Below are 27562 nucleotides of genomic sequence, written 5' to 3' on the forward strand. Positions count from 1 at the left end.
TCTCCTGATGTACAGTGTGAATTGTTATAAACACAGGTGTGCTCCTCAAGTCCGCACGTCGAAGTGTCCTTGGGCAAGACACTGAACCCCAAATTGCCCCTGATGTCTGTGCCACCACTATGTGCTTGTGTGAATGGGTGAATGTGGTTTGTGGTGTTGAGCCCTTCTATTGGTCGCTGAGACTAAAGAGTGCTATATTAGTGCAGTCCCTTTACCACATACAGGTGGACTCCGATCAAGGTCTAGACACATCTCAAGGATAGTTAAAACAAACAGGACCAACCTGACCCCAGTTTGGAGCCACAGCAAAGGGTCCGAATACCTATGTAAATGAGAGATTTCAGTTTTTGATTTTAATACACTTGCAGACATATCTAAAAACATATTTTCACTTTGTCATTGTGGGTTGTTGAGGGAAAAATGGCAACTTTATCCATTTAAAATTAGATCTCTATATACTAACGTGTGCTAATGTAAAGGGGCCTGAATACTGTTGACTGAAAACGTTTATTCCTGTCTACAGAGTGCTAGTCTTAGAGAGGTGGAGTGTGTGGTTAGCATACGACGTGCAAAGTGTTTGACACAAGAGCCTGGAGTTTGCATGCTGCAGCCTGCACACGTTTGGGTCTAGGCCACAAGAACGCTTGATTTTACATTCAGGAACGATCATGGTTTCGGTTAAATATAGAAAAAGTCAACACATAATGTCACCATTGACTTTTTCAACATTTAACCAAGACTAAGATCTTTCCCCACCTTTAACCAACGGCTGTGAATTGCCTCTCTATAACCTTAAAAACATTAATCATGTTCTAGTTCATTAGTTGCCACAAAGTCACCTATTTACAAGCACTGTTGCTGCCCACATAGACCTGTGTACTGAGCAAACATAGCATATCTGAAAGTAAAAAATGGTGCTAGTGTGGCGTCTTCGGCTGGTCTTCACCAGCTCCATATGTTCAGACTCTCAAACAATATTCTCAAGTTTCATTCTAGGTTCCCAAATTTGAGCTTTCCACTCAGTTTTCTCACAAATAATTTATTGTGAGACATCTGATCGTCCCAGATTCATCCTGCAGCAGGACAACGACCCCAGAGACCAGGAGAACCAGGAGCCTAGAACCTGGAAAACGCTGGAAAGCGCTGGTGCACCGAGGAGAACTGGCGCTGGTTTAAAGGCAAAGGCCAAAGACATAGGTTAAATAATTAAAATAGAGAGAGGAAATATTCAAAGAGGATAATAAACATACAGATTTAGTTGCTTTTGAATTGAATGAGCTTATAATAGAATCTATGTAGTGAATCAATTAGTTTATAAATACAATAAACAAACATTTTGTTTCCATCAGTTTACATTTATTACTCTGATACTGAGCAAGGATAAAAACTAGGATCTATAATAGATTTAAAGAGCGTCTTGAAAACGGAACCTCTTCAAGAGTAAATGGAAAGTCCGTGTGTCGGTGTGTGGATCCTGTCTGATCAGTTTGTGGCGTCTGTGGAGGAAACCTTTGGCTGAATCAAACCTTTGGAGCAACTTCAGACAAACGTGTCTCAGCTCGTTCGGCGTTAAAGAGTTAAAGTTCACGCTCTTTTCCAAGATATTTCCTGTACAAATCCATTCTAGCAGGACGTGGCACACGGTGAGTATCAGTCCCTTTTTGAAATAAAACTCGTATTTTTGACCGTTAATATCATTCAAAGTCTCAGTCGTAATTTTGAACGTGACTTCTGATTTGTTTGACTTCAATAATAAAAAGTTCCTGGACACCAAACGAACGTGGACGCCTCCTGTCAGTAATTAAAAATGTTATAATTTCAGTGCTCGGTATTTTTATCCCTCACGATGAACTCCGCAGTCGTAACAAGTCGTAAACATGAGAGTCCTTCCATTTGCTACCGTCCCTCATGTATGACATGTACGCAGCTTAATATCAAGTCCACTGACCAGCGGAACAAATGCGTCTGAGTTTAAATCCTCCTCCGTGTTGTAAACTGTGTCTGTAGCCAGGTAAAGCTCGTGGTCAGGTTAGTTTCACCCGTCGGTTGAGTGATTCCGCTGTTCTTTCTTTTTATCGGTGCAACGGGACACGGACACAGCTGTAGCAAAGCATCCAGACAATAACCTGAAACAGTGAGACGTAACAAACGCAGGCTATGGTTCGGCTTTGGTGCAGATTTTTAGTTCCTGACGTTTGGCGGGTTAACGACCTGTGTTTCTGTGCACGTGTGGAAGTCTGGCAGGTGAAATGTGCAGGTAGGTGCGAGGAAGAGGTGAGAGAGAGAAATAAAAGGAAACGCAATATTAAAAGAATTTAAAAGTAGAAAATGTGGAGAAAAAGAAAATACATGAGAGTATATACAGTCACTGAGCGCTTTATTAGGAACCCCACACTAATACTGGGTGGTTCCTCCCTTCGCTCTCAAACAGCCTCAGGTCTTCGTGGACTGGATTCTACCGGATGTTGGAGACTTTCCTCTGGGATTCTGGTCCATGTCGACAGGATTGCATCACATCATTTCTGCTGATTTGTCAGCTGCACATTCCTGCTGCCAGTCTCCCGTTCTGCCAGATCCCAGAGGTGTTCTACTGGATCCAGATCTGGTGCCTGGGGAGGCCACTGAAGTTCACTGAAGTCACCGTCACGTTCATGAAACCAGTTTGTGACGTGGTTAGAAGATGGTGAACTGTGGCTGTAAAGGGAAGCACATGGTCAGCAACAACACTCAGACAGGCTGTCGTTCTGGTGCAGCCTCAGGTTCCTGTTCTTGGCTGACAGGACCGGAACCTGACGTGGTCTCCTCCTGTTGTAGCTCATCCACCTCAAGGCCGGACGTGTTGTAAACGCTAGAGACTGTTGTGTGTGGAAATCCCAGGAGATCTCAAACCAGCCCGTCTTCACTACATACAGAGAAATATTGTACTTTTACTGCTCTACATTTATCTGACAGCTTCAAATACTTTTCAGATAAAGATTTTAAAATCCTGTGAGGAAGACATAAAATACAAGGCATTGTTATAAACAGTAAATTAAGCTTCCTGAAAGTATATGAGATGAATAAAATGAGCTCTACTGCAGTCAGCAACAACATTACAACATTGTTATGGGGCTCACAAGGGTTCACATCAGGATACATTCGAGCTGAACTGGTTTCAGATAACGTAGAGGGAAGGATGGAGTGTATTCGATTAAAGATTGAGTCCCATGTGGCATCCGTAAACATAGAATCTAGGTCCCGTTGTCCCCAAGCGGTTCCTAAAGCCGCCATTGAGGGGCAGTGTCATTTTGAAAGAAGGTTGTAAAGGTTAGACATTATACCGTTTGATGTGGGGTTGTGTCTTAATAATATCCTGTTGTGTGTGATGCACCAATATTTTCAAATGATAATAAGCAGCTCAATGGCAATGGCGAACAAGAGCAGGCTTAAAGGGAAAACCCTGCCGGGTCTCGCGGTGTAAGCCGGAATATTTTGAGTAATGGCTGAAGGACGTGTAAACAGTAGTTTAACCTGGGAAGAGAAACCACGACAAACAACCAAATATTTCAAGTGTTGTGAAAAGATAATTCCACTAATATTAAATGTAAAATAACCGACAGATATTATAGAATGAATGGCTTTTTTTTTTTTTTGGATAAACCCAGTGTGATCGGGGGATATGACAGGGGCTAGGACTGGGCTAAGGATCTTTACATCTGTATTTAGTAATGATCATGGTCTGTAAGAAGCACAGTCTAGCAGGTCTTTATCTTTGTTCAGTAACAGGGAGGTACAGGCCTGGTTGAAGGACGGACATCTGATCGGAGCCCATCTGGGCCGGGACATTTACCCGATGGCAAGGACGATAATGCTGCAGTGACTTCCTCCTGGGCGGCGGGTGTCTCAGGTCCTGAGAAGGGGACGGTAAGTCGGGGCTACTGAAGACCTTCTCCACGACAATTTAAGTCTACTGTAAGATCTGAAGTGTGTATATATATCTGAGCAAAACACTCCAAACTTCTCATTGGTCACTTTCTGATCCGAGGTTATGTACACATTATCTACAATAAGTTGCTCCGCTCTCAAACGATGCAGTCGATTGGCCAGGACTTGACCTGCCTTTCCACCGTGTTGGTAAAAATGACCTCTACTCTGAAGCAGCTGCTTTCCAACATGGTGAGAGGAAAGAAGGTCGAATTCGGTCTGGAGTTTCAAACGTTCCCTGCACAGTTCAGAGGAGGGTGAATTTGCGTAGTGTTTATCGATGTTTACAATCTGATTAACTGTTTCAGTTTGTTTCTGTTTCCAACATTTCTATTTTTTGCAAATGATATAATTTCACCTCTTCAATATCCTTTCGTAGCCTCCCACACATCTGGTGTTTTATCATTGCTTAAAAATGTTTTAATGTGTGCGAAGGTGTGTGTAGAAAAGAAAACTGGCCCGTGAGCAGCGACGGATCTAGTCTCCAGTGCTTCCTGGCATAGTCAAAGCCTGAAAAAGCCAGTAGAAGAATAAGGGCTGCTGATCTGAAATGATGATACTTTAGTAAGAGCGGAATTTAAGATTCGAAATGAATGAATTATCTACATATAAATCATCTATTCGAGTGTAACTGGGGTGGATTGTCTTCCCGTAGGGTATAAAAACCGCCATGGATCGGAAAGGCTAAAATCAGCGAGAAATGATTGATAAAACCGGCAGATTTGCTAAGAGTGGTGGGTTTAGGGGGAGGAGCGGTCTAACACTGAAATCCCCCCCGAGAATTAGCAGAATGATCAGGGAGTTGGGAAAAGGTTCCACGGAAAAATTGTACACGATCAATATTAGGCGCAGGCACGTTAGCCAGAGTCACTGATTTATTGTGGAGTTTGCCTGAAACAATAATAAAAGGCCCATTTTTATCTGTTATAATGTGGGAGGGCTCAAAAGGAATATTTCTATCAATAAGGATATAATAATCATAGCCTTTCCCTTAAGGTCAGAATGCCCGGCACTTTCCTAGTCGCCATTGGTCAGAGTCGTGGAAGTGGTTTCCTAAAATAACACAACACAAACAATTTCTCAGCTGTCCCCCAACTAATCCTTGAACAAAACCCCGATCCCACACATTGCTCTCTGAAAGACAAACAACAAACACTCCAAGAGTTGACTTCCAGTCTGTGTAGAGCAGTTCCCTCTTCAACGGCAGGATGACGTACGTTGAATAATGAAATACACCCAGTGAGCAACCATGAGCAGCAGCAGTGAATCACAGGTTAAGTTGAATTCCCGCCATCAACGTTGCACTTTCACCTTCAATGAACTCCCCGGGCTGAGGCTGCTGAAAAGAATCGGATGAGCTGGCCGGCTGCATCATTGTTATTCTACGGCTAGCCATAAACCCCCGCTCTAACTGGTAACATCCAGAATACGACAAGGAAGGAAAAACACAACAGCAAGCCCAGCCCGCTAATTCGACAAAGGCGTGAATTAACCCAAGGAAAAGGGGAGATGGATGGACATTTGTCCACACTTCTTTACTCACAGACCACTTGATCTGGTCATGATGGAGGTGAGCGATGACGGGACGCGGTCTGTCCTGAGGACCAGGTTTGGGTGCCGGACTGCGGGGGGCTCTGACGAGAGGCTGGGAGAAGAAGTCGGTGGGGCGTGTGCCCACAGTGCGAATGTTCTGTCTCCTACTCCGTCCGTCTGAATCGGGGCACGTGGGACCAGGTTGGTCCAGGCGTTGGCCGACCTCCTCCGCATTAGACTCCAGACACCCCGTCTCTGGCCTGAGACTGTGGCCTGGAGTCCTTTTTGGTTTGTGGAAAATGAAGGGTTTCCAGCGGGAGCTCGAGAAATTCAGGCCCACTCCATTCTCAGCAGCCCCGAAGTCCCTGCCCCAGCTTCAAATTACTTTTACTCGCGTTCAGTTAAATTCTTTTTGTTTGATTTGGGAGATTTTGCTCAAAACAGTCGCCACAAAACATGTAATCAAATAAAATGAATGAAGTAAATGAAAGGACATAAACAAAAGGAAATTTGTGAGAATTCATGATAAAATAAAAAAGAATTAAAATGTAAAAAAAAAAAGCCTTTACGTGAAACTTTCCCACTGGGACTGCTAAGAAAAAAGTTTGGTGAAAACACAGACACATAGCTGAGATTCACTTCTGTAATAATTCATTTGCAGAAGTAGTGTATGTGAGATGTGATGGAGGAGGACAAAGTCGAATGTGGATTCCCCTGAAACCCTTCCTCCCTGGGAGTGTCGGGTTCAGAAGTTGCTCGGGTTTATTATCACATCTGTCATCGGTCTGGGTGACGCTGAGGTCAAAGAGGTCTGGAAAGGCCTCTCTCAGGTTTTGGATGTAGTTGAGCTGGCGGGGTGCACACGTCTCCTCGGTGTCATGTTCATGTAACCCCATTTAAAAATCCACATTTTTCTCTCTTTCAGCCCTGCCTTCAGACTAGAACCGAGCTTTCCCTAAACTCTGTCCCGAGTGTGTACATGTTAAAGTGCTTCAGTGTGAACGAGGAGAGCCGAGCCTATAACTGAACAGTGTGAGCTGCTCGCGGCGGCTCCACTGTGTGACAGGAAAGTTGGGAACTTTCCGTCGTCTCTCGCACATTGTGGGTGTCGATACAGCTGATCGCTGTCTGTCTCAGTCTCACCAGATGTCGCTCTGATGCAGTTTGGTTGTTTGGTGGAAGAGGAAGAGATTTAGCGGTTTCTCTGTTGTCCAGATGTGTCACTGTGGACGGAGCTCTCTGCTGAATCCACCTGAATCCACCTGGAAGCAAACTGAGTGGACTGAGGGTGAGATTTAGACCCTGTAGTGGAGCATCAGCCTGAATCTTCTGTAGTTGTGATTGTGAGTATGAACGGTCTGTGGACACTACTGGTCAAAGGTTTTACACACCCTCCATTTTTCCAGCTGTTATTTAAATGTTCATAGTTCAGTGTCTCAGTGATTCTGAAATGAAAGAGCAGAACAAATAAAGAACTGGAGATTTTAGAGACAAGGAATCGTTGAATCTTCCTGTTGAACTGAAGCTAAATTTCTGACTCGTCCAGCAGCTGAACTCCTGACGTTTCTTTCTTCAGTGGGAACCAAACATTGTTCAGGACGTTGGTCCCAACTCTGCTCCAGAAGTTCCCATCAACGTGCTGCACCTGCAGGTTGCTTTGCTTTCAGCTTCCGTCCAGTTCATCCCAAACCGGCTCCATGTGGTTCAGGTCTGGAGACTGTGCTGGTCTTCCATCATGTGAAGCCGCCGTCTGGTCCCGTCCTTCTAACGTTCGGGGTCATTATCTTGCTGTGGGGCGAAGCCCCGACCAACCAGTCTGTCTTTGTCTCCCCAGTCTGACACCAGTTTACCAGTAACTACTTCCTGCAGCACAGCGTTGACCTGATGGTGAATCAGAGGGTGTAGAAACACACTTTGCTCCAACTCTGCCTTTGTACAGACAGAGGGTTGGGAAGTCGTCAGCTAAAGTTGTGGCTCCTGTAGGAATTGTGTGCATTTTGTTACAGGTGCCAGCCCTGTGATAGGCTGGCAGAGGACTGGCCTCTTGTCTAATGCATGCTGGGATAGGCTCCAGGACCCCGTGATCCCGTCCAGGATAAGTGAGTATAGATAATGATAGTATGGCTGGATGGAGTCTTGGCAGTTTACAGCAAACGTACATGTTAAAAAATGACCGTCTTCTTTTCGCCTGCCTGCCTCCCGGAGATGGTCCTCCCCGTCCTTTTGTCCCGATCGACTCTGAAGCCTTCTGATGAAAGGATTCAGTCCAAAGCAGCTCTAGACTCTGAATTCCCGCCTCACTGCATTCATTTAAAGTCACTTTCTTGGAGTGTATGGATTGAGCTGAGCCGTGTAAGCGAGCCGCTCAGAAACCCGCTGCCGTGGACAATAAATCTACACAGCGCAGTCCAGTTTTTAAAACCCTGTTTTTGTCTGTGTCCTCATTAGAGCTTCCAGGTGGTTTCAGCAGAGAGCTCCGTCCGCAGTGAAACACCTGGACAACAGAGAAACCGCTAAATCGCTTCTTCTTCTTGGTCCAAAACTCTCTTCAGTACCAAACAACCGAACTGTGGCTCCTCTCCCTGGAACTGGGCGTCCAGCTGAGATGTCTCCAAAGGCTGAAACCAGAATGGTCGGCGAGGTCAAAAAAGGAAGCACAAAGAAACAGCTAAAGCCTTAAAGGACTCACTGGAGCCGGAGTCCACCATACAAGGATCATGGAGCGTGGAGTCCGTGGCGCGACCCCACGTAGGAAAACATCACCGCACCTGAAGTCTTCCAAAGAGCCGCTTCCACAACACTGCTGGGAAAAGGTTCTGTGGAGAACTGTGGAGGACAAACATCCCCCCAGCGGTGACGTACGGTGGAGGGAGCGTCCTGGTTTGGGGCTTCGCCACCATCCAGGGGGAAGACGCGTTCCCAGGATTATCAAGGTGTCGGACAGAAGTAGAAACCGGGTGACGCAGCGAATCTGGCTTCCAACCGAGAAAATCCACCTTCTGGAGTGGGCCGGTCGGACCCCGGACCTTACCCCAGCAGAGATGCTGCGGAACGGGCTGTTGACACCACATGTCCTGAGAAAATGTCTGACTCCTCCTGGAAGTGTTTGCTCGAGGTTCCTGCTGCCAAAGGAGGGGGGGGCGGGGGCGGGGGCGGGGCGGGGCGTGGCGGGGGCGTGGGCGCGACGGGCCGGGAGGGGGCGGGGACTCTGACGTCACCCCGAGCAGGCGCTTCTCCTTTTAAAGCAGCCGGACGGACGGACGGACCGACCGCAGCAGGACTTTAAATACCTCGGACAGCCGGCAGCACCGGGACGCGCTCAGGTCCGGTCGAACTCTTTCCGCTCTCGTCTTCTCCTCCTCGGATGGAGCGCCAACGATTCCTCCACAGACTGCACCGCCCGCCCGCCGCCCGCCGCCGGGACTGAAGCCGTGCGCCGCTCGGCGTCTTCTTCTGTAGCAGACTAATCATTTTCATTTCGTCGTCCCCTCCGTCCTCTCTGTCTCCGAGCAGGCCGCCGTCTCCTCCGTGACTCTCTGTTCCCATGCGATTCTTCAGACTCACATTCAAGTGTTTCGTGGATTGTTTTTGAAGGTCGCTGTCCGGTCGTCGGTCTGATTCCCTTTGTTTTTTTCATTTTCGCGTTTTTTATTGTAGAATTTCCTCTGGTTTTCGATTCGAGAACGAAAATTTTCCCGGTTTTTATTGGACCTTTTGATTCGTGTCTCCCTTTCTTCTGCGTTAAATCTGAATTAATTCATCAATCAAACCGCAGGTTCTGGATCATCTGATCCACGATCCGCGATCCACCAGCCGCTCGCCGACAGTGATAATAATCGTATTTCTCATTATTACCGCACAAGAAGAAAAGGCAGACGGAGAGAGAGAGTACAGGTGGAGGCAGCAGCGATCCGGGATCGGGACACCGCTGGACCTGCTGCCGACTGACTCATCTATTCCTGACCGGTTGCTGGACTCTGAGAGGGGGTGGACTCAAGGTGAGGACGGAACTGATTGTAGGACTGAAACAAGGAGAGAACTGAGTCTTCGCGGGGACGAAAGGGTGAGAAATTCAAGGGTCTGGACCGAGGCTGACTGGCTTGTCGCTGGTTTTTAACTGGTGTCCGACTGGTTCTGGGACTGAGTGAGGAAGAAACATAATCAAGCACTAAAAGAGGGAGAGAACTCATCCCGTCAAAGGAGACTGAAACCGCTTCTGCAACCAGTGCAAGCTGCTCCTTTCCTGACTGGGTTGTTACTGGTTTCCGACTAGTTTTGTTCAGGGTGACTCCAACTGTGGGGGAAAAAAAAGACAAAACAGGTTTTGTAGGAAAGAAACAGGACAAAAACTGGTTCCTGACTGGTTCCTGACTGGTTCCTGACTGGTTCCTGGACTCTGAGTGATGGAGAAGCAGGCCCTGCCGGCCTCTTCCTGCTCTCTGGTCCTCCTGGAGGAGACCAAGAAGAGCCCCCTTCTTCTATCTAATGGCGGCGGCGGTTACCCCCCTGCGGCCACGAACGGCAGCCTCGTCCCGGTGACAGCAGCGGGGTCTGGGGGTGGCGGCGCTTGCGCCGGTCCGGACAAGAAGGGGAGCGTGGTCGCGGGGCCGGGGTACCCGGAGCGGGAGACGTGGACGAGGCAGATGGACTTCATCATGTCCTGCGTCGGCTTCGCTGTGGGACTCGGCAACGTGTGGAGGTTCCCCTACCTGTGCTACAAGAACGGAGGGGGTGAGGCACAGCACACACCTACACACACCTACACACACCTGCAAACACCTGCAAACACCTGCACACACCTACACACCTGCACACACCTGCACACACGTACACCTGGAGGGAGCAGGTGTGGGGAGCCCAAGCCCCGCCCCCCTCAGTGTATTTTCTCAGTGGGTTTCCAGACAGGTGACCTCGCAGGGTTGCCTTCACGTCATATCACCAGTCGGGGAAAAACCGTTCACGTGAGCCCCAGAGAGTTTGTAGCGTCTTTCTCCTCTGCCACGAATCCAACGATCGGTCGATTAATTGATTAGCCGACCGACAGAGAATTAACCCGCCACTGTTTTGATAATTGATTAACCGTCTCAGTCGATTTCTAGCAAAAATGCCCGAAATCCCAAGGTCCCAGCTTCTCAAGTTTCTTCGTCGTGCGTGACAGTAAATAGAATATCGTACGGCTTCAGACGTCAGTCAGAAGAACCGGGGAAACCGGAGACCAGCGTGGCCCCGAGGACGCAGACGCTGTGAACGCCGTCTTTGAACGTGTCCTAGACCAACCGGCGAATCAAAGATCGTTCGTAGCAGCCCCGGTCGTAGGGAGGTTTTTAAGGGCTCACATATGAACCCCCCCCACTGAATGAATGCCACTGAGCTTCCATTGAAAAAGAGCAAAAAGTACCTTCGACAACACGGGACAGTTCTACAGGAAACACCACAAAGAGCCGAAGTGAGACCAGAACTTCTAGATCCTGTTCCAGAAGAAAACCTCTTTCAAGTTCAAATCCACATTGATGGTCACGCAACGACCTAAAAATCAGCTCTAAAGCTTCATCTTACCTTAGAAACACCAATTCCCATAAGCCCCAGACCGTTAGACTGGGGAGGGGGTGGGGCTTGAATCGCGAAGGGCGTGGTCTCTAGCGGGGCGGGGCTTTGACTGTCTTTTGCGGTGAAATGAGAAAATATCTGACGATGGAAACGATGGTCTCTGTTGGTTATGGTGTGTGTGTTTTATTGATCAGATTGACAGCAGCAGGTTCAAGTCGGCGTCTGAAATTACAGGGTGTGTGTGTGTGTGTGTGTGTGTGAGACGCCAGCCTCTGAGTGAACACTTGTCTCTCTGTGTCTCGTATCTTGTCTCCAGGTCAATGAATTTTACTGACATGAGATTCTGACGGCGAGTCTCACTTTATAGGCAGGACCTGGTTCTACTGAACCAGCCTCGACCTAGCTGAGTGTTTTTAGCTGCCAGTCCCGTCCTGTATCCCCGTCCCTCACTCACCTAACACATCCTGCCGGTTCCTGCGGGTCCCATCCTGTATCGCTGTTTACCCGCCCTATCCTATTCCCCACCAGCCCGGCCGTATGCTCACATCCTGCCCGATATCCTTTTTGTTTATCCTTCCCTTTCACCAACCCGCCTCATCCCACGTCCACCACCTGTATCCCCAACTCCACCGGCCCGGTGCAGGGATCGTCTCCCCTGGAGCCGTGCTTCCATTTCGAATCTGATCCCCCATTTTACGATATTAGCAGGCATCTTTTGCTCCCATCCCAATGTATTTTCTTTAGAAACGCCGGCCCCGTCCGACTCCAACTGGCACGGCTGCTGCTAAATTCAGACTGAAGCAAAACTTTTTCTCTCGTTTCTGCCTCCACCCCTGTCTAACATCTATTGCAGGAATATTTTGTGCCGAGGAGCAGAGCGTTTCCACTTTCCTCCTCACGCTGCGCACGGTTGTCGTAGGGATACATGAGAGACCAATGATGCAGGACTTTGTTTTATCAAAACTCACACGTGAATATTCAAGAGTTGGGGGCAAAAAACCAGGAAAGAAGGAAAGTTAGTTTTTAACACGTGACTCTGGTTTCGTCATTAAACCTGATTTCTGTCTGGTGGTTGCTTATTTTCTCTGTGTGACGTGTTTCATTGACTGACCACAAAGAAGGAAAAACTCTTGTACAAGAAAAAGCAGAAAATCCTCACAATTTAGACGCTGGACCCACAAAACGTTTGGCAGCTTGGCTTCAAGTCCACTTCATCAGGAGCAGTAGCTGCTGCTTTCCTGTCCATCGACCAACTGCTTCAGCTCAAGTCTGAATCTTACAAAAGAAAGTTTCTGAAACAATTAGTTGTTTGATCCGTTAGAAAACTGTCTTCCGATTAATCCAGTAAGGACTCGGACTAATCGATTAGATTCTTCAACTAATCGTAAGACATTTTCAATAAAAAATGCCAAACATTTGCCTTTGTCTACTTCCCCAGTGTGATGATTTCTGTCTTTCCCCGTCTTCTATCACAGTAAACTGAATCTCTGGGTTTTGGACTGTTGGTCAGACAAAACGTGGGTATCTGTCCCTAGTCTCTGGCCTTTCGTGGACTAGAAAAAACTAACCGCTTATGTCGTGAAAAAGTGGAAACGGTTTTTGTGGAAAAGCAGGGAGCAGAGGAGGAGCGCCAGCAGGAGTTCTCACTTCTCTTTCTCTCTCGAAACGAAACTGCTGAGAGAGAGAAAGAAGGGGAAAAAAGAAGAGATGTTTCTTCTCACCTGAAAAGGTCTCGTTCACACAGTCAGCCAGTTTGAGCTGGACCGAGGGGAGAAAGGAGGGAGGAGAGAAGAGAAAGGTCTGGATGTTCACACAGGGAGGAGGAGGAGGAGGAGGAGGCGCGACCCGCGCTAAATCACCGAGAATCAAGAGAAAAGGTTCCGTTCTCACATTACAGAGACAGACAGTCATGTCCTGTGACTCTGACTCTGCGTCTGTCTGTAAAGGTTACCTCCCTCCCTCTGATTCTGCTGCTTCACACCTGATTTATCAGACAGGGGCCGCAGCCAAACCCCCTCTCGAAAGGCTCCTTGGTGGCTCTGGGCTGGCAGTGACGCGGTCCACCCTCCGGTTTGGGCCGGACTGAAGCGTCTCAACGACGGTGGGTCGGACCGGAATGACTCCGCCGGGCCTTCCTCTGCCCGGGACTCGGGCTTGTGACCAAACAGCCGCAGAACCAAAGACGTTCCCGTCGGCAGACGTGGGTGGAGTAGCCTCAAACTGTGCTAAAGTGAAAGTAGTCTTAGCAGAAGTGTTGGGGCCAGAGTACGGGGGGATGTACGGGAAAAAACAGCTCGAGCCCCGAGCGGCTGAACGAGTGAAAGACAAAATACCGACACTTTACTTTCTTTTCTCGCTTCCTTTATTTTATGTGGACGTGACTGACCTCGGTGTATAGAGGTGAACACACCTGTCTTTTAGAGAAACTCATTTAGGCTCATGTTTTATTGAGGGAAGATCACCTGTGGCTGAAACAATCCAAGTACCATTGAAGTAGCCTGTTTTTTTTTAAATTTCTTTTTCATTTGAATTTTTCATAATTTACTCTTTACTTTTCAGTCTCTCTGCATCAGGCTGCATTAATGACAGTGACAGTTAATGATTACTGTACTGTGTGTGTGTGTGTGTGGTATCAACTTATCAGCATTAACACAGCAGACACAAACTGTCCTTGAAGACTTTTTCCTGGGTCCTGGAGGAGGTTCCTGGCATCTTAGAATCATTGCAGTTGTCCTTGGGGACGTTCTGAAGGTCCTTGAGAGTTCTCCAGGAGTCACCCCGGGGTCGCAGTGGTTCTTTAAGAGCTTTGATGCGTCTTTGAGGAGGTTCCTGGGGTTCTGCGAGGTCTGACGGGTGTTCTGCTGCATTTCCAGCGGTTCTCAAACAGCCTCCGCTCTCAGCTGCGTCACCACAACGGTGATACCGAGGTTCAGTCGGGTCTCGTGACCTTCGACCCGTCAGCTCCGGGTTGTAAAGAAATGTCCCAGAGAACCGTGTTGCTCAGAGCAGGCGGCGGCTGATGGTTAAAGATTTCGTTTTATGGAGAGATTTATGATGCTGCTGCTTATCTAATATCAAACCTGTTCACCTGCAGCAGGTCTGATAGTCAGCTAGCAACACACACACACACACACACACACACACACAGTATTCATTCCTCTGCTGCAGCAGCCTCCCATCTGTCCCTCTGTCCTTCTGTGCATCCTTTCTTCCTTCCTCCCCTCCCTTCCCTCCTTCTTTTTCCTTCCTTCTTTCCTTATGTGCATCCTCCCATCCTTCTTCCTTTTTTCCTTTTATCTTTCCTTCATTCCTCCTTCTTTAGTTTCCTTCTCCACACATCTGTTCTTTTGCTCTTTACTAACAGCATTCCTTCCTTCCTTCCTTCCTTCCTTCCTTCCAACCTTCTCTCCTTACTTCTAAACTTCTGTTCTCTCCTTTCTTTCCTTTGTCCTGTTTTCCCTCCCTTTGTCCTTCCCTTTCCTTCCTCCTCCCCTCCTTTTTCCTCCCTGCTCTCCAGAGAGTCACTTGGATTTATTATCCTGCAGAGTGTGTGTGTGTTTGTGTGTGAGACAGAGTGACTGGCCTGTCCTTGGCAGGGTGACTGCAGTAGTAACACACACACACACACACACACACACACACACACACACACACTCGCTCTCACACGCTCACAGTGATTCTCGGCTTCACTGATTATAAAATGACCTGCAGCTCCGTCTCTTCATCTCTGAGACCTCAGTTCTGTCCTTGGGCAGTAAGACGCTCTGTTTGTACTTCTGTCTTTGTGAGGACATTTTGTTCAGTCCTCTCCTCGTCATAAGGCTCCTTGAGGGTTAAGACTTGGCTCAGCAGTTAGGTTAGACCCAGGTTTAGGTTCAGGAAAGACTTAGGAGCTGGAGCAGTTGTTCCCAAACTTTGCGTAAGAGAAAAGTGTAGATAAACATAACTTTTTGTCTCGGAGATATTTTTCTTTTTTCTTTCGAATCTAATTAGATTCAGCAACCCCCAGGTCGGGATCCTGTCGGTGAGAGTCTTCATAAGTGCAGAAGTTCGGCTGGGTGATTATGTTTTAGCTAGGTGAACCTAATAAATTATGTTTCTTTGAGACACAGGTCAGATTTTTCCGTACGTCTGATAAATTGGGATCAACATAGATATCAAAAAATATTCGTAATGTGTGTAACTGTGTATCCGTCACAGGAGCAGTTGGGAATTGTAAGTTATTTATTCAGTGTGAGAAACGAAAGCCAAATAAGAAAATCTTTAAGTATTCTAATATGCAAACATCAATAAATAGCTGCTATTTGACCCCCCAGACTGAGAGAGATGCAAAACATGTCTCTGTGCTCATTTTGCATCCTTTTGCCACGGCAGCGGTTACACTGGTCCTTCAGGACTTTCCGAGTGTCCTTCCCAAGGTCTTGAGACAGTTCCAGGGGTTCCTACGATGCTTCTTCGCTTGTTGGTTGGTTCTTAAACAGCTGATCGATCCGGTCGGAGCCGATCAGGTGTTTCACAGCCGCCAGTCCGACGCCGTCAGTGGTCAGTTCAGGTGTTCGTTCTCTGCTGTACGTCTCCATGGTAATGAACCTTTGCTCAGTGTCAGGGGTCAAAGGGCAGTGCTGGAGCTAGAAGTCAGAGGTCATGGCTCAGAGCTATTGTTAGAGTCAGGGTCAAAGGTCAACGGACAGATACAGTTTGATGCCAGTGTGTGTGTGAGAGAGAGAGCTCTGATTGGCTGCCAAGCGTGACATCATCATCCCTCTCACCACGTGGACCAGAGATTAACAGGAGTGGCCTGTAATCTTTTAATCCTGTTGACAGACCTCACTGCTCCTCCTCCCCCTCTCCTCCTCTCCTTGTCTCCTCTCCTCACCTCACCTTGCTTGTTCGTACACTCTATGGCCAAAAGTATGTGGACACCCCTGTCAGTCAGCCAGTCAGATTTTTTCTGTTGTTGTGGTTCATTTAGATTGTGGTCTGAATATTGAAGAGGTCTTTGAGAATGTTCTAGAGGGCGCTGAGGAGGTTCTAGGAAGCCTGAAAGTGGCTCTGTGGATCCTTGAGAGGGTCCCCAAAGCCCTGGAAAACGAAAAGTTATTGAGGGGTTTCTAATAGTCCTTTAAAATAGATTTCAGGGACCTCGGTGAGTTTCTACAGGTCTTTGACATAATCCAGGAGTCCTGGACGAGGTACCAGGGGATGTAGGAGGTTCCAGTGGTATTTGTATTACAGTATTCCAAGGATCACTGAAGGGTTGTAGAGACGTTCCATAAATCCTTCAGGGGTTATCAGCGATATGTGAAGAGTTTCCAAGGGTCCTTGAAGTGTTCCAGGGGGAGGGAAGAGGTTACAGTGGACCTTGAGAGAAAGTAAATGGTGTGTATTTGAACTGGCAGGTGTGTTGGGTTCAGTTCAGTCTGCAGATTGATCCCAGTCACCTCTGCATCAGTGGTTTGTGTTTCAGAGTGAAAGACCCTGATTCAGCTGAAGCTCCGATGATGTTCAGTAAGTCTGGTGACGGCGGCGATGTTCAGATTTGGCAGAGAGTTGTGTTGTGGTCCAACGTGGCGATTATTTGCTGTTTTCATTTCACTGAGACAGTAAGAACGCCTGGTTAAAGAGCAGGAGCCGAAAGGTCTCGCTCTGCCTGCCTCGTCTGTTTACGGTGTCACTGTCTTCTATCGACTCGTGTCACTCAGACACGTCCTGTCCATCGTTTAATTTCAGGAGCGGTCGTCATCGTTACGTAACTCTACACACAACACACGCTGTGCAGTTTTCTTTAACAGACAGTACAGTAAGAAAAGGGAATAACAAAAAAAAAAGATCATCTTTTCACAGACCTGAGTTTATCTGCTCCCTGAGTCAAAGAAGGCTGAATATAAAATGTAAAATTTGTGTAAAAAATAGAGGGCAGATCTTAGTCCTGGACGGGCTCTCATTGAATACTGTTTTTACATTACATCACTCCATTAAAGGAATAGTTCAACAGTTATATGTGAAAATACACTGGATCTCATCGAGTACGGACATAATTTTCTGTATCTACACTGGGCTCAGCGCAGAGGAGAATGGGGAGTGATGAAAACAAATAAATGTCCCATGTTTTATAAGGACACCTACCAACACCTCTAAAGCTTCGTATTTAACATGTTGTATCTTATTGTTTACTATGAAAACCTCAGGTTGAGGTTTTCGGAGGAGTTGCGTGCGGGAACTACTTCTTGATGAACGGCAGTGTATCCATCCGCCCAGTGCTTCTGTGCAGCATCGGACCATAGCTCTGGTTGCCAGGTTTTGTTGGTGATCTTAGGTTTTGGTTCAGCTGCACTATGATGACAAGAACGCAGGAAGCTGCACAGAGTTTCCTCACCAACTGCTGAGGGGTTTGTAGGTGTTTTTAGTTACTTTTGAACTTTATTTATTATCGTCACTCCCCATTCTCCTCTGCGCCAAGCCTGATGTAGTCCCCGGCAACCTGCCTCTCCTTCACTTCTCCCACTTCCAGCAAAGAGCCAGCATCTAGGTCTGTGTAGTAACATGAGTTTACTGTAACCATAGACCCTTTGGATAGTTTTGTTGAAGTGGTTATGATAGACTGGGTTAGCTCACACACCTGCTAGTTGGTATAATGTTATTGTGAATACTACCTCGTAAATATGAAAGTACGGAGCACATAGTAGCGGTTCTGTAGGACTGAGAAGCCCTTTTTGTTTGTTTTCACTTTCTCTCGTGTTTATGCTTCAGGAGCTTAGGTTAGAGATTTGTCATTTGTTTATATGTGTTTTCTTTGCCAGAGAAGCTTAGAGCTAAATAGTAAATTTGTGTTTGTTGTTTTGGGCATCGCTCGACTCCGAAGTTAAGAAACCGCTACTCTGTTCTTTGACTCACATTGTACAGCTGGCCTTTCTTTGGATTGGGAAGAATGGGGAGTCCCACAGCACGTTATGTCTAGGTCTCCCCTAGTCCCCTAGACCAGGGACATTACAACACCAAACACTGAATCCGTGTTAATTCAGTTAAATTTGACAGGAACAAGTCAGGTCGAATCATTTTGCCTCTAAACAATGCAGGTGTTGGATAGAGCTGCAGCTAATGATTATTTTCATTATCAATTAATCTGACTTTTTTCTTTATTGATAAATCAAGTATTTAATTTGCCTACAAAATGTCCAAACATATTAAAAAACAGTTTCCCAAAGCCCAAACTGACATCTTCAGAAAGCGGGTTTTGACCAACCAACTTTGCAAACTCATGTGACACATCAATAAAAGAGATTTTATTGATGTGTCACATATTTCATATAAGGCAGAAAAGCAGCAAATCCTGACATTTGAAAAGATGGAACCAGCAAATGTTTGTCATTTTATTGCTTGAAAAATTACCGAAAGTGCTGAATCGATTACTAAAATAGTTAGAGATTATTTTTTATGGACTAATTGATTAATTTACTAATTGTTGCAGCTGTAGTATCATATATCAGTTTCTTTGTGGATTAGACCTCCACCTCCACCTCCAACTGTGATCCCTCTGAGGGTAACGTCTCTTATCGTCACTCCCCATTCTCCTCTTAGCCGAGGGTGTGGGCAGAAAACATACATCTGTATTAACTAAATGATGGCTGACTGAATTGCATTTGGCTCAAAGTTTTCATGTGGTTATACAGTTTTACTGTATAATGTTGGATTTTAAATTTTTCAGAAAAAAGTCCAGTTCAGTCATTTCACATCTTAAAGTTACAGGTATCGTTTCCCAGGTGATTCTTGTCACTCCCCATTCTGAACATCTGTTATTTCTATGTATTCACATGGTAATCAATCTGCTCAATGTGAAGATATATACAGTTTAATATGTGGTCAGATTTGTGTGTTAAATTTGGCAGAGATGAGTTTTTATCCTTGGCGCCGAGCCGGATTTAGACAGCAAACTTATAACTTGATATCTAATAGTAATAATAGTAATATATAACGTATTACGTGATATCTAATAGGAATAATAGCAATATAACGTATTATTTAATAATGCTTATTATCTGTGTTCACATAGTAATAAAACTGTTCCAGGTGAGTTGGCAGACCGAACGACTTGCGGTTCAAAGTTTTTTGATGAGGTTATGAATATTGTTTGAGATGACACCATAAATATCTGATAAACGTAGTAATAAATAATAATCAAGCAGGCCGTGGTTCAGAGTCTGAAAACCTGGGGCTGGAGTTTGTTGACCCCGGCAGTGAGGTGCAGAGTCACGTTTAGCACAGGTGATCTAATCAGTCTCTCTATTCGGGTGTGTGGGTTGGTCACTCCGCAGGCTGCCAGGTGAAGCTAAACTCAGCTAAGCTACGTTAGCATTTGGTAGAACATGTTTGGTTGAGGTCCCTGAGGCTTTTGGCAGATGGACAGACGGAGAGCCTATTCAGTCGTCTGCTTTCCTGTGTTTCCTTGTGTTTGTATTATACGTGATATTCCATTGTTTTGTTGGGTGATTGATCGTTTATTGGCTTGTTCTGTGATCAAACGCACCAACACTGCTTCTCCAGTGTGAGGATTTGCTTCTTTTCTCTTCTTTTCTGGTGCCATTGTAACCGTAGAAGACACCAGATGAAATTATTAATTCTTCAGGACATCCTTTAAAAACTGTGCCGGGTATACATATCAAAAGTTTTCGGTCCCTCATTTATGGAATAGACAATTACTCAGTTCTTTGGAAAAATAGCTGACAGATTAATCGACAATGAAAGTGATGGTTAGGTGCAGCCCCGTCAATGCATATCAATGCAAATAGTGATTAATTAAGGCCATTTGATGCATCATCACCACTGGTAAGAGTTCCACTGGTTCCAGTTCATTACCAACAGAAACATTTTTACTGCACGAACTGCATCTTCATTGTGCCGTTTACAGTTGTGTTTGTGACAAGTAAATCTTTGAGTCTAATTAAAGCTGGTTGGATCCAGTGTGGTGGAAGATGTCCCGGCTGATCCTGGGTCAGCTGGCAGGAGACCCGAGCAGGTCGCGGCGAGCCGAATATGTAACCTACAGATTAGGACACAAACGGAACTGAGCTCCGTCACTGCTGTTGCAACCTCGGCGTTTCATTTACAACATTACACCTGCTGAATATCAGCGTGTTGGCAGCTGGACTGGTCACCACCGCTAAACGACGTCCGGCTGAGGCCGATGGGAGCGTCAGCAGGTGTTTGCAAGGATCGGCATGGTTATTAGGATTCTTCCTGAATGCTTCGTGTTGCATGATGGGACGGATAAGTGAGTCAGTGCTGATTGGTCAGAGCCGAATACTACCCCCCCCCCAATCAGAGAACAGCTAATGAACCCTGAAGAATGAAGAGAAATAAAGTTCAGTCTGATTGTCAGGCCAGCGATGATGATGATGATGATGACAACGATGAAGCTTCTGCTCTGTCATTAGCCCTGTTATCAGTCTGTCAGGCTCTCAGCCTGTCGGTACTTAGCCCAGTGACTTACCCCGGATTAGCCAGCTTAGCTAGCTAACTGTAGCGCTGCAGCTTAGCGGGCTGACTGCAGCTGAGGCGCTGTCTCCCTTTCAGCTCTGGACAAACCACGTGTTGGACATGTTAGGTGACACCACTCAGGACAAGATGATGCTCTACCTGTCTCACCTGCTCCCGGGTTAATTCTTCACGTTTTCACCCGGGGCTTTTGTGGGTTTCAATTCTGTCCCGATTACTTTGATTTAACTCTGGACTCGGTTTCCAGTCGATTCTAAACGCGAAAGCAAAGACAACCTGATTTTAGTGAATCACTAGTTTGAAACTTGCTAGTAGTCGTTACGAGCTCAGGAAGGACTTTACATCCAAACTTAGAGTTGGGTGTATGAAGAGCTGCTGCGGCACGATCCTGATTTTAAGCAAAGAAAGTCGACAATGAGACACTGTCCAACTCTTCAGGTGCAGGTGCTGGACAAGAGCAGCATCCAAGGGAAAAGCTGTGGTATAGTCGGCAGGCTCCTGAAAACATGTCGCAGCATTTCAACCTTCGAAGCCATCGTTAGGTAACCGTGATGGCTTCCTGACACGTTCGCTGACTAAGGTTTGAAGGTTGAAATGCACAGATATAAGTAACGTAGTTATCATTAAAGGAGTTTGCATTAATTGTGTGGACCACCTCAGATTTTCCTTTGTAAACTCTTCATTTTCCCCTTAAATTTCTTCAGTTATTCTGACCAACAGTAACATACTGTACATACTATGTATCATCAAGGGTGTAGGTTTGGTTGAAACTATGAAGCTGTGTCATGGTTAAAAAGGGGGGAAAAAATTAAATTAATTGAGTAAATAACAAATTATAATAAAATATGCGGTTGTGTTTTCATAATAATGGCAAAAACTAAACTAGAAAATAAAACTAATGTGCTAGTAAACCTCTGTATTGCAAACCTACCTAAAGTCATTTTTGGTTTTCTTTATAGATACCTGATACCTTCTGTCTTGTCTTTGACTGATGTTCAGTTTTGGCGTCTTTTTAGAACAATAGGAACTTTAGATTGAAATAGAGATGAAATGATTCTCTTTTTACGCCAAAAACGTAGCCCACCGGCCTTTTTTTCAGCCCTGAGTACTGTCTGCAGGTATTGCAGAGTACTGCCCCCCCCCCAAAGTTGTGTGCATTTGAATGTTACAGGAGTGTGTGAGGATGGAGCCTCTGCTGTTTGAGGAGTTATCAATTGGTGTGTGTCTCAGTGTGTGTGTAGCTGACTGTGATGAGGCCATAGTACTCTGTAATCCCATCAACAGAGAGTTATTGACAAGTTAACAGCGTGTGTGTGTGTGTGTGTGTGTGTGTGTGTGTGTGTGTGTGTGTGTGTGTGTGTGTGTGTGTGTGTGTGTGTGTGTGCACGAGAAAGGGATTTTTATTGAGCTGCTGACATGGCCGCCCCCTCTCCCCCATGTCTTCTTCTCTCTCTCTGCAGTCGTGCCTCACTAGCAGCTCCTGTGTTTTCATGCTAGGCTAACGCACTGGAATAAAGAATGCATGTGTGTGTGTGTGTGTGTGTGTGTGTGTGTGTGTGTCGGAGCAGCAGCCTCAGGCTAACGCTAACCTGCGTAGCTTCGCTCGGGCTTACGTCATCACCGACTGTGCCTTCATTCAGCCGTCAGTCAGCCGGCGGTCGTGTCTGTGTGTCATACATCAGCAGCCGCTACGTGAGCTGCTTCTAAAGGGACCTCACTCGATGCTGAGAGCTGAGTGTGTGCGTAGCCTGTAAGCACCAATATTATAATTACATAGGACACAAAGAATACTGGATTCTGATTGGCTTAAACATGGTCTTGATTTTAGGAGGACATGGTTCACCTTCAGTGATCCTCCACCTACTGATACAGTCGATCAGTAGATACGAACAATCAGTTCGTTTAGGTTGGTGAGGCTAGTTTCAGCATCAGTTACGTTGCTATGGTTACCTGCAGGTTGATGAAAGGTGGTTCGAGTGTTGACCCCAACTACACGTGTATGATTTTAAAGGAACAGTTCAACATTTTGCACTTAAAAGGATTTAAATTGTCATGTAATGGACTTATGTATTGGATCTCCTAATAAAGGCTGGATTACCACCGGGGCGAAGCAGGCCCAGGTTTACTCCATATCAGTGGGTCTGCATAATTTGATGAATCACAGATTTGTCAGAAATTGGCACCACTGATGTACAATGGCAGCTCTATCCTGCATCTTGTGGACCCGGTCTTGTAGGGGTTCAAATCTAGTTTTGAGACCTGAATGGTTTAAGTTCAGGTAATTAATCCACAGAAAACTTTGGGTAAGGTCGTATTATTCCATCACAGACGTACTAGGAGGCAGTAACCAACAATTATTTTCAGTATCGATGCATCTGACCATTATTATCTTTAGTAACTGACTGAGTGTTTAGTGGATAAAATGCCTCAGTATTCCCTGAAGCCCAGTGTGACATGTTCATGTTGCTTGGTATTGTCGGGCTAAAAGTCCAAACCCCAAAATGCTGAGTTTGCTGTCATAAAAAACTTTTGAGAAGCAGCCACCAGTTATGTTTTGGCATTTTTACCTGTAAAACAGCCTTAACGACTAATCAATTATCCAAATTGTTGCCAATTGAATTCCTCTCAAAAGACTAATTGATTAATCAATTAATCATTTCAGCTCTAGAGGCTCTTAATTGTTACTTAGCATGTCAATACTGACTCGCCAAGACAATTTATAATTTTGTTATTGCCATAACTTCGTCCTTTGATTTCCTGGCAGGAATGGGCTTCAGTAACCGTTACAGATGTGACCTTGTTTCGTCATGTGAGTAGAGGGACTGAAGAGGTGCTCGCTTAAACCTGAATTCAGCTGAATAATCGTGAATAAGAATCACGAATAACCCCCGTTGGATCATATGATACACTGTTGTAATGAACGAATGAATGAACAAAGGAATGAATGAATGAACGAACGAATGAATGCATGAATGAATACGCGTCTTCCTCTCCCATCGTAAGAGACATGAATGAACAATTAGGAATGCCCCCTCTCTTTCTCTGGTATTTTAATTGGTGTGATGGAGGGTCCACACACACAACAGGGGGTAACTGGGTCACAGTACCACCGGGAACTGGTATGAATGGAATCAAACTGGAATGATACTGGGAGAGAGGCGGGAGGAAGGAGGGAGAAGGGAGGGACGAGGGACGATGCCGTGTGCCAGGAGTTATATAATAGCAGCTGCCGTTACACACTGAGCTATTATACAGAGAGAGAGAGAGACAGAGAGGACAGAGAGAGAGAGAGAGAGAGAGAGACAGAGAGAGACAGAGACAGAGAGAGAGAGAGAGAGAGAGAGAGAGAGAGAGAGACAGAGAGAGAGACAGAGACAGAGAGAGAGACAGAGAGAGAGAGAGAGAGAGAGAGAGAGAGAGAGACAGAGAGAGAGACAGAGAGAGAGAGAGAGAGAGAGAGAGAGACAGAGACAGAGAGAGAGAGAGAGAGATGACATCCAGACTTTTATTTACTTGTAATTGACCTACTGTATAAATCTTTACAACTGTTAAAGGAGTATTTCAACGTTTTGGGAAATCTCCCTCCTCTCCGAGGTGTTGAGATGGATATGATCCCTGTTACAGTAGTTAGTGTGGGAAAACTGGAATTAAAGAACTACAAGCGCACACACACATGTATATATGTGTATATATGTGTATATATGTGTATGTATATATAAGTATATGTATATATATATATGTATATATGTATATGTATATGTATATGTGTATGTATATGTATATGTATATGTGTATATATATATGTATTTGTGTATATATGTATATGTGTATATGTGTATATGTATATGTATATATATGTATATGTATGTATATGTATATATATGTATATGTGTATATATATGTATATGTGTATATATGTATATGTATATGTGTATATATGTATATGCATATGTATATATATGTATATGTATATGTGTATATATGTATATGTATGTATATATGTATATGTGTATATATGTATATGTGTGTATATATGTATATGCGTATGTGTATATATGTATATGCGTATGTATATATATGTATATATGTGTATATATATATATATGTGTGTATATATATATATGTATATATATATGTGTATATATATATATGCGTATGTATATGTGTGTGTGTGTATGTATATGTATGTATATGCGTATGTGTATATATGTATATGCGTATGTATATATATGTGTATATATATGTATATGCGTATGTATATATATGTGTATATATATATATATGTGTATGTATATGTATATATATATGTGTGTATATGTGTGTATATGTGTGTATATGTGTGTGTATGTGTGTATATGTGTGTGTATGTGTGTATGTGTGTATATGTGTATATATACATATATATATGTAAATGTGTATATATACATATATATATGTATATGTGTATGTATATGTATGTGTGTGTGTGTGTATATATATGTGTGTGTGTATATATATATGTGTATGTATATATGTATGTGTATATATATATATATATATATTGGATCAAAACAATACATTTAGATAAACCGATTGAAGCCATTATTGTGCTGGTGCTACACTGCCTCAACGCTGGGTCCATCCTAAGCCAGTGAGTCTTAGAGTGTGTGCGTGAGCCGTAGTTCTCAGATGCACTTCTCCTCTGGCTTTTCTTACTTCGCCTCAACTCAGTCGCTTGCCATCGTCTATTTTTGTCTCTCGAACAGCAAACGGGCTCCCAGCGGCGAGCTATGAGGCTATAATCGTCCTCGACTCTGTTCAATGACAGGATTAAATATGAAGACAGAGGAGAGGACAGAGGGAAAGATGAAGACAAACCAGGAGCAATGAGACTTCGCTCGGAGACAGTGAGAGGACGGACGAGATAGAGGATGAGAACGATGGAGGGATGGAGAGTCACTTCCGTTCAGTTACATGAAGCTGTCGTCACGATGCCGCTGAAATAATCATGAGACCCAAATTACAACCAGAGTGGCTCTGACGTAGTAAGGACAGGCAGTATTAAAGGACCATACCGCAGTTTACAGCTTTTGTTCATTCAGATTTATTTCACGCGTCTGCTGATCATTTAACAAGTCATCTGTCAGTTTTTAGATTGATTTCACTGTTTCGCCTCGTTTCTGCAAAACCTTTGGAGAGATAATCCATCACGGTCGGTGTCACCTTGTTATAATGTGGCGATGCAGTTGAGACCGGTCGGTGCGTTCAAGGACACTGAGTCGGCGGCTGAACAGTGACACATTTAAAGCAGAAAATCCAATGACATATCATAAGTTCCCAAATGTTTTGACCTCAACTGCAGAGAGAACCAGCTCTTTACTTGAAACTGTCTAATATTTATTTCTAATTCCCTCTGTTTCATATTTAATGACCTCAGTTAGAGAACTCCCTGTTCTCATCTGCTGTTGATACAAACTCAACACTTCCTCCATGTTTATCCGTTGCTTAGTTTAGTTTATTTATAAGTAAAATGAAATACATAAAACAGGGATGGTGAGATCAATATACCCAAGAAGGACGTGTAAGGAAAGCTCGTCAAAAAAAGAAGTGAATGAGAAATGAAAATTAAAACAGCAACATCTGAAACCACAGTTTATCAGTTAAAACACACATTAGCAGAACAAAAGACAGAAAGATAAATGAGACCACAAGATAAAAACTGAAGAAGTCTGGTTCATTAAATCAGCCATTTGATGGTAGTTATTCCATATCCCCGTCAACGCAGCACCGTTAGGCCTGAAGTGGAAGTGAGTTTTAGTTTGAACCTGTCTCTGTCTCTGGTCCCGCAGGAGTCTTCCTGATCCCCTACCTGCTGATCGTCTTTGTCGGAGGAATCCCCATCTTCTTCCTGGAGATCGCTCTCGGACAGTTCATGAAGGCCGGCAGCATCAATGTCTGGAACATCGCTCCGCTGTTTAAAGGTGAAGTACGCCACAAATGTTGGGTTTCACCGGATCAGTGACGCTTGGGGGGCAAGAAATCTCCTCACAAACTTCACGGAGCTTCCACACGGAGCCTTTAGCTTCGTCCACCAAAATATAACATATAAAAACTTCCCATAACTGGGGGGTGAGGTGGTGGTTTTCAGCTGAACACACGTGTCCTGCTGGCCTGCTGCTCTGTGAAGCCCTCGTTTTCACCTTTTCCAGTTAATCTAACGGTTGTCTGCTTCTTTCCTTGATGCTAGAATTTGTTAAAAAAATTACTGCCGGTCCGGCAGGTGACACCGAGGCCAAAGATGGTGCCGGATGAAGAGTTAAATAAAGTAATCCAGATCATAACTGACAAGTTGGTAACAGCTTACTTTAAGTTCTCCTCTGTAGCTTTTCTAATCAGTATACAAACATGTAATAACCGGTTTATAACAGAATAAGCTGAGCCGCTGTAAAAACACGTTTAAGTGTTTATTCATGTTCAGTCTTTGTTCTAGATATTTTCTAATATTCCAGCTGTGTTTTACCGTGTTGTCGTTCATCGTCTGTTCATCCAGCAGCCTCCACTGACGAGTGCCCACAGGAGGAGTTGGAGCCGGTAACAGAGACGCTGATAAACACTGAGATCTGATTACAGCTGCATTACTGTCCGTGAAATGTCCAAATGCTAAATAGTGGGGCTTAAAGCGAAGTGATACTGATAAGTTGAACATACTGATAGATGAGACCTTTGCAGGATTGCGAACAACTCTGGACACTTTCTCCACTCGTCCCCATGAGAACATGCATTTTAAAAAAACATGCATTTCTACCATGGAGAATAGGAGAAAATCTATTTTTAAATAGATGACCTGACCTTGACAAACGCAGCAGGAGAGAGAACGTAAGGACGGAGAATCAAGTCGGTTGTATTTACACAGCCCGAACCCCCAGATTTGTCTCAAAGAACTTTACAGTTTGTACCAGTATTTACAGGTCGATGTACTTAAAGTATCAAAGTAAGAGTATTTGCTCTGCAGAAAGATATGTCCCCTGTGAGTGATATACTGTTGCTG

At 45.0% G+C, this 27562-nt stretch overlaps 2 protein-coding genes across 2 annotated transcripts in view; both read left to right on the forward strand.

Annotated features, from left to right (window-relative positions):
- The window catches only part of bcap31 (B cell receptor associated protein 31), a 24003-nt gene extending 15990 nt beyond the window's left edge, over window positions 1-8013 (forward strand). Inside the window, exon 7 of the mRNA XM_040151800.1 lies at window positions 7945-8013. Coding sequence (XP_040007734.1) covers window positions 7945-8013 — 69 coding nt within the window. The remainder of the gene's footprint in view (window positions 1-7944) is intronic.
- Window positions 8014-8792: 779 nt separating this feature from the next.
- Window positions 8793-27562, forward strand: part of slc6a8 (solute carrier family 6 member 8) — a 40485-nt gene continuing 21715 nt past the window's right edge. The window contains exons 1-2 of the mRNA XM_040154082.1: window positions 8793-10227; window positions 26364-26495. Coding sequence (XP_040010016.1) covers window positions 9900-10227; window positions 26364-26495 — 460 coding nt within the window. The 5' untranslated portion in view covers window positions 8793-9899. The remainder of the gene's footprint in view (window positions 10228-26363; window positions 26496-27562) is intronic.

The sequence above is a fragment of the Xiphias gladius genome, chromosome 18 (genome assembly GCF_016859285.1).
Source record: "Xiphias gladius isolate SHS-SW01 ecotype Sanya breed wild chromosome 18, ASM1685928v1, whole genome shotgun sequence".
Classification (NCBI taxonomy): domain Eukaryota; kingdom Metazoa; phylum Chordata; class Actinopteri; order Istiophoriformes; family Xiphiidae; genus Xiphias; species Xiphias gladius.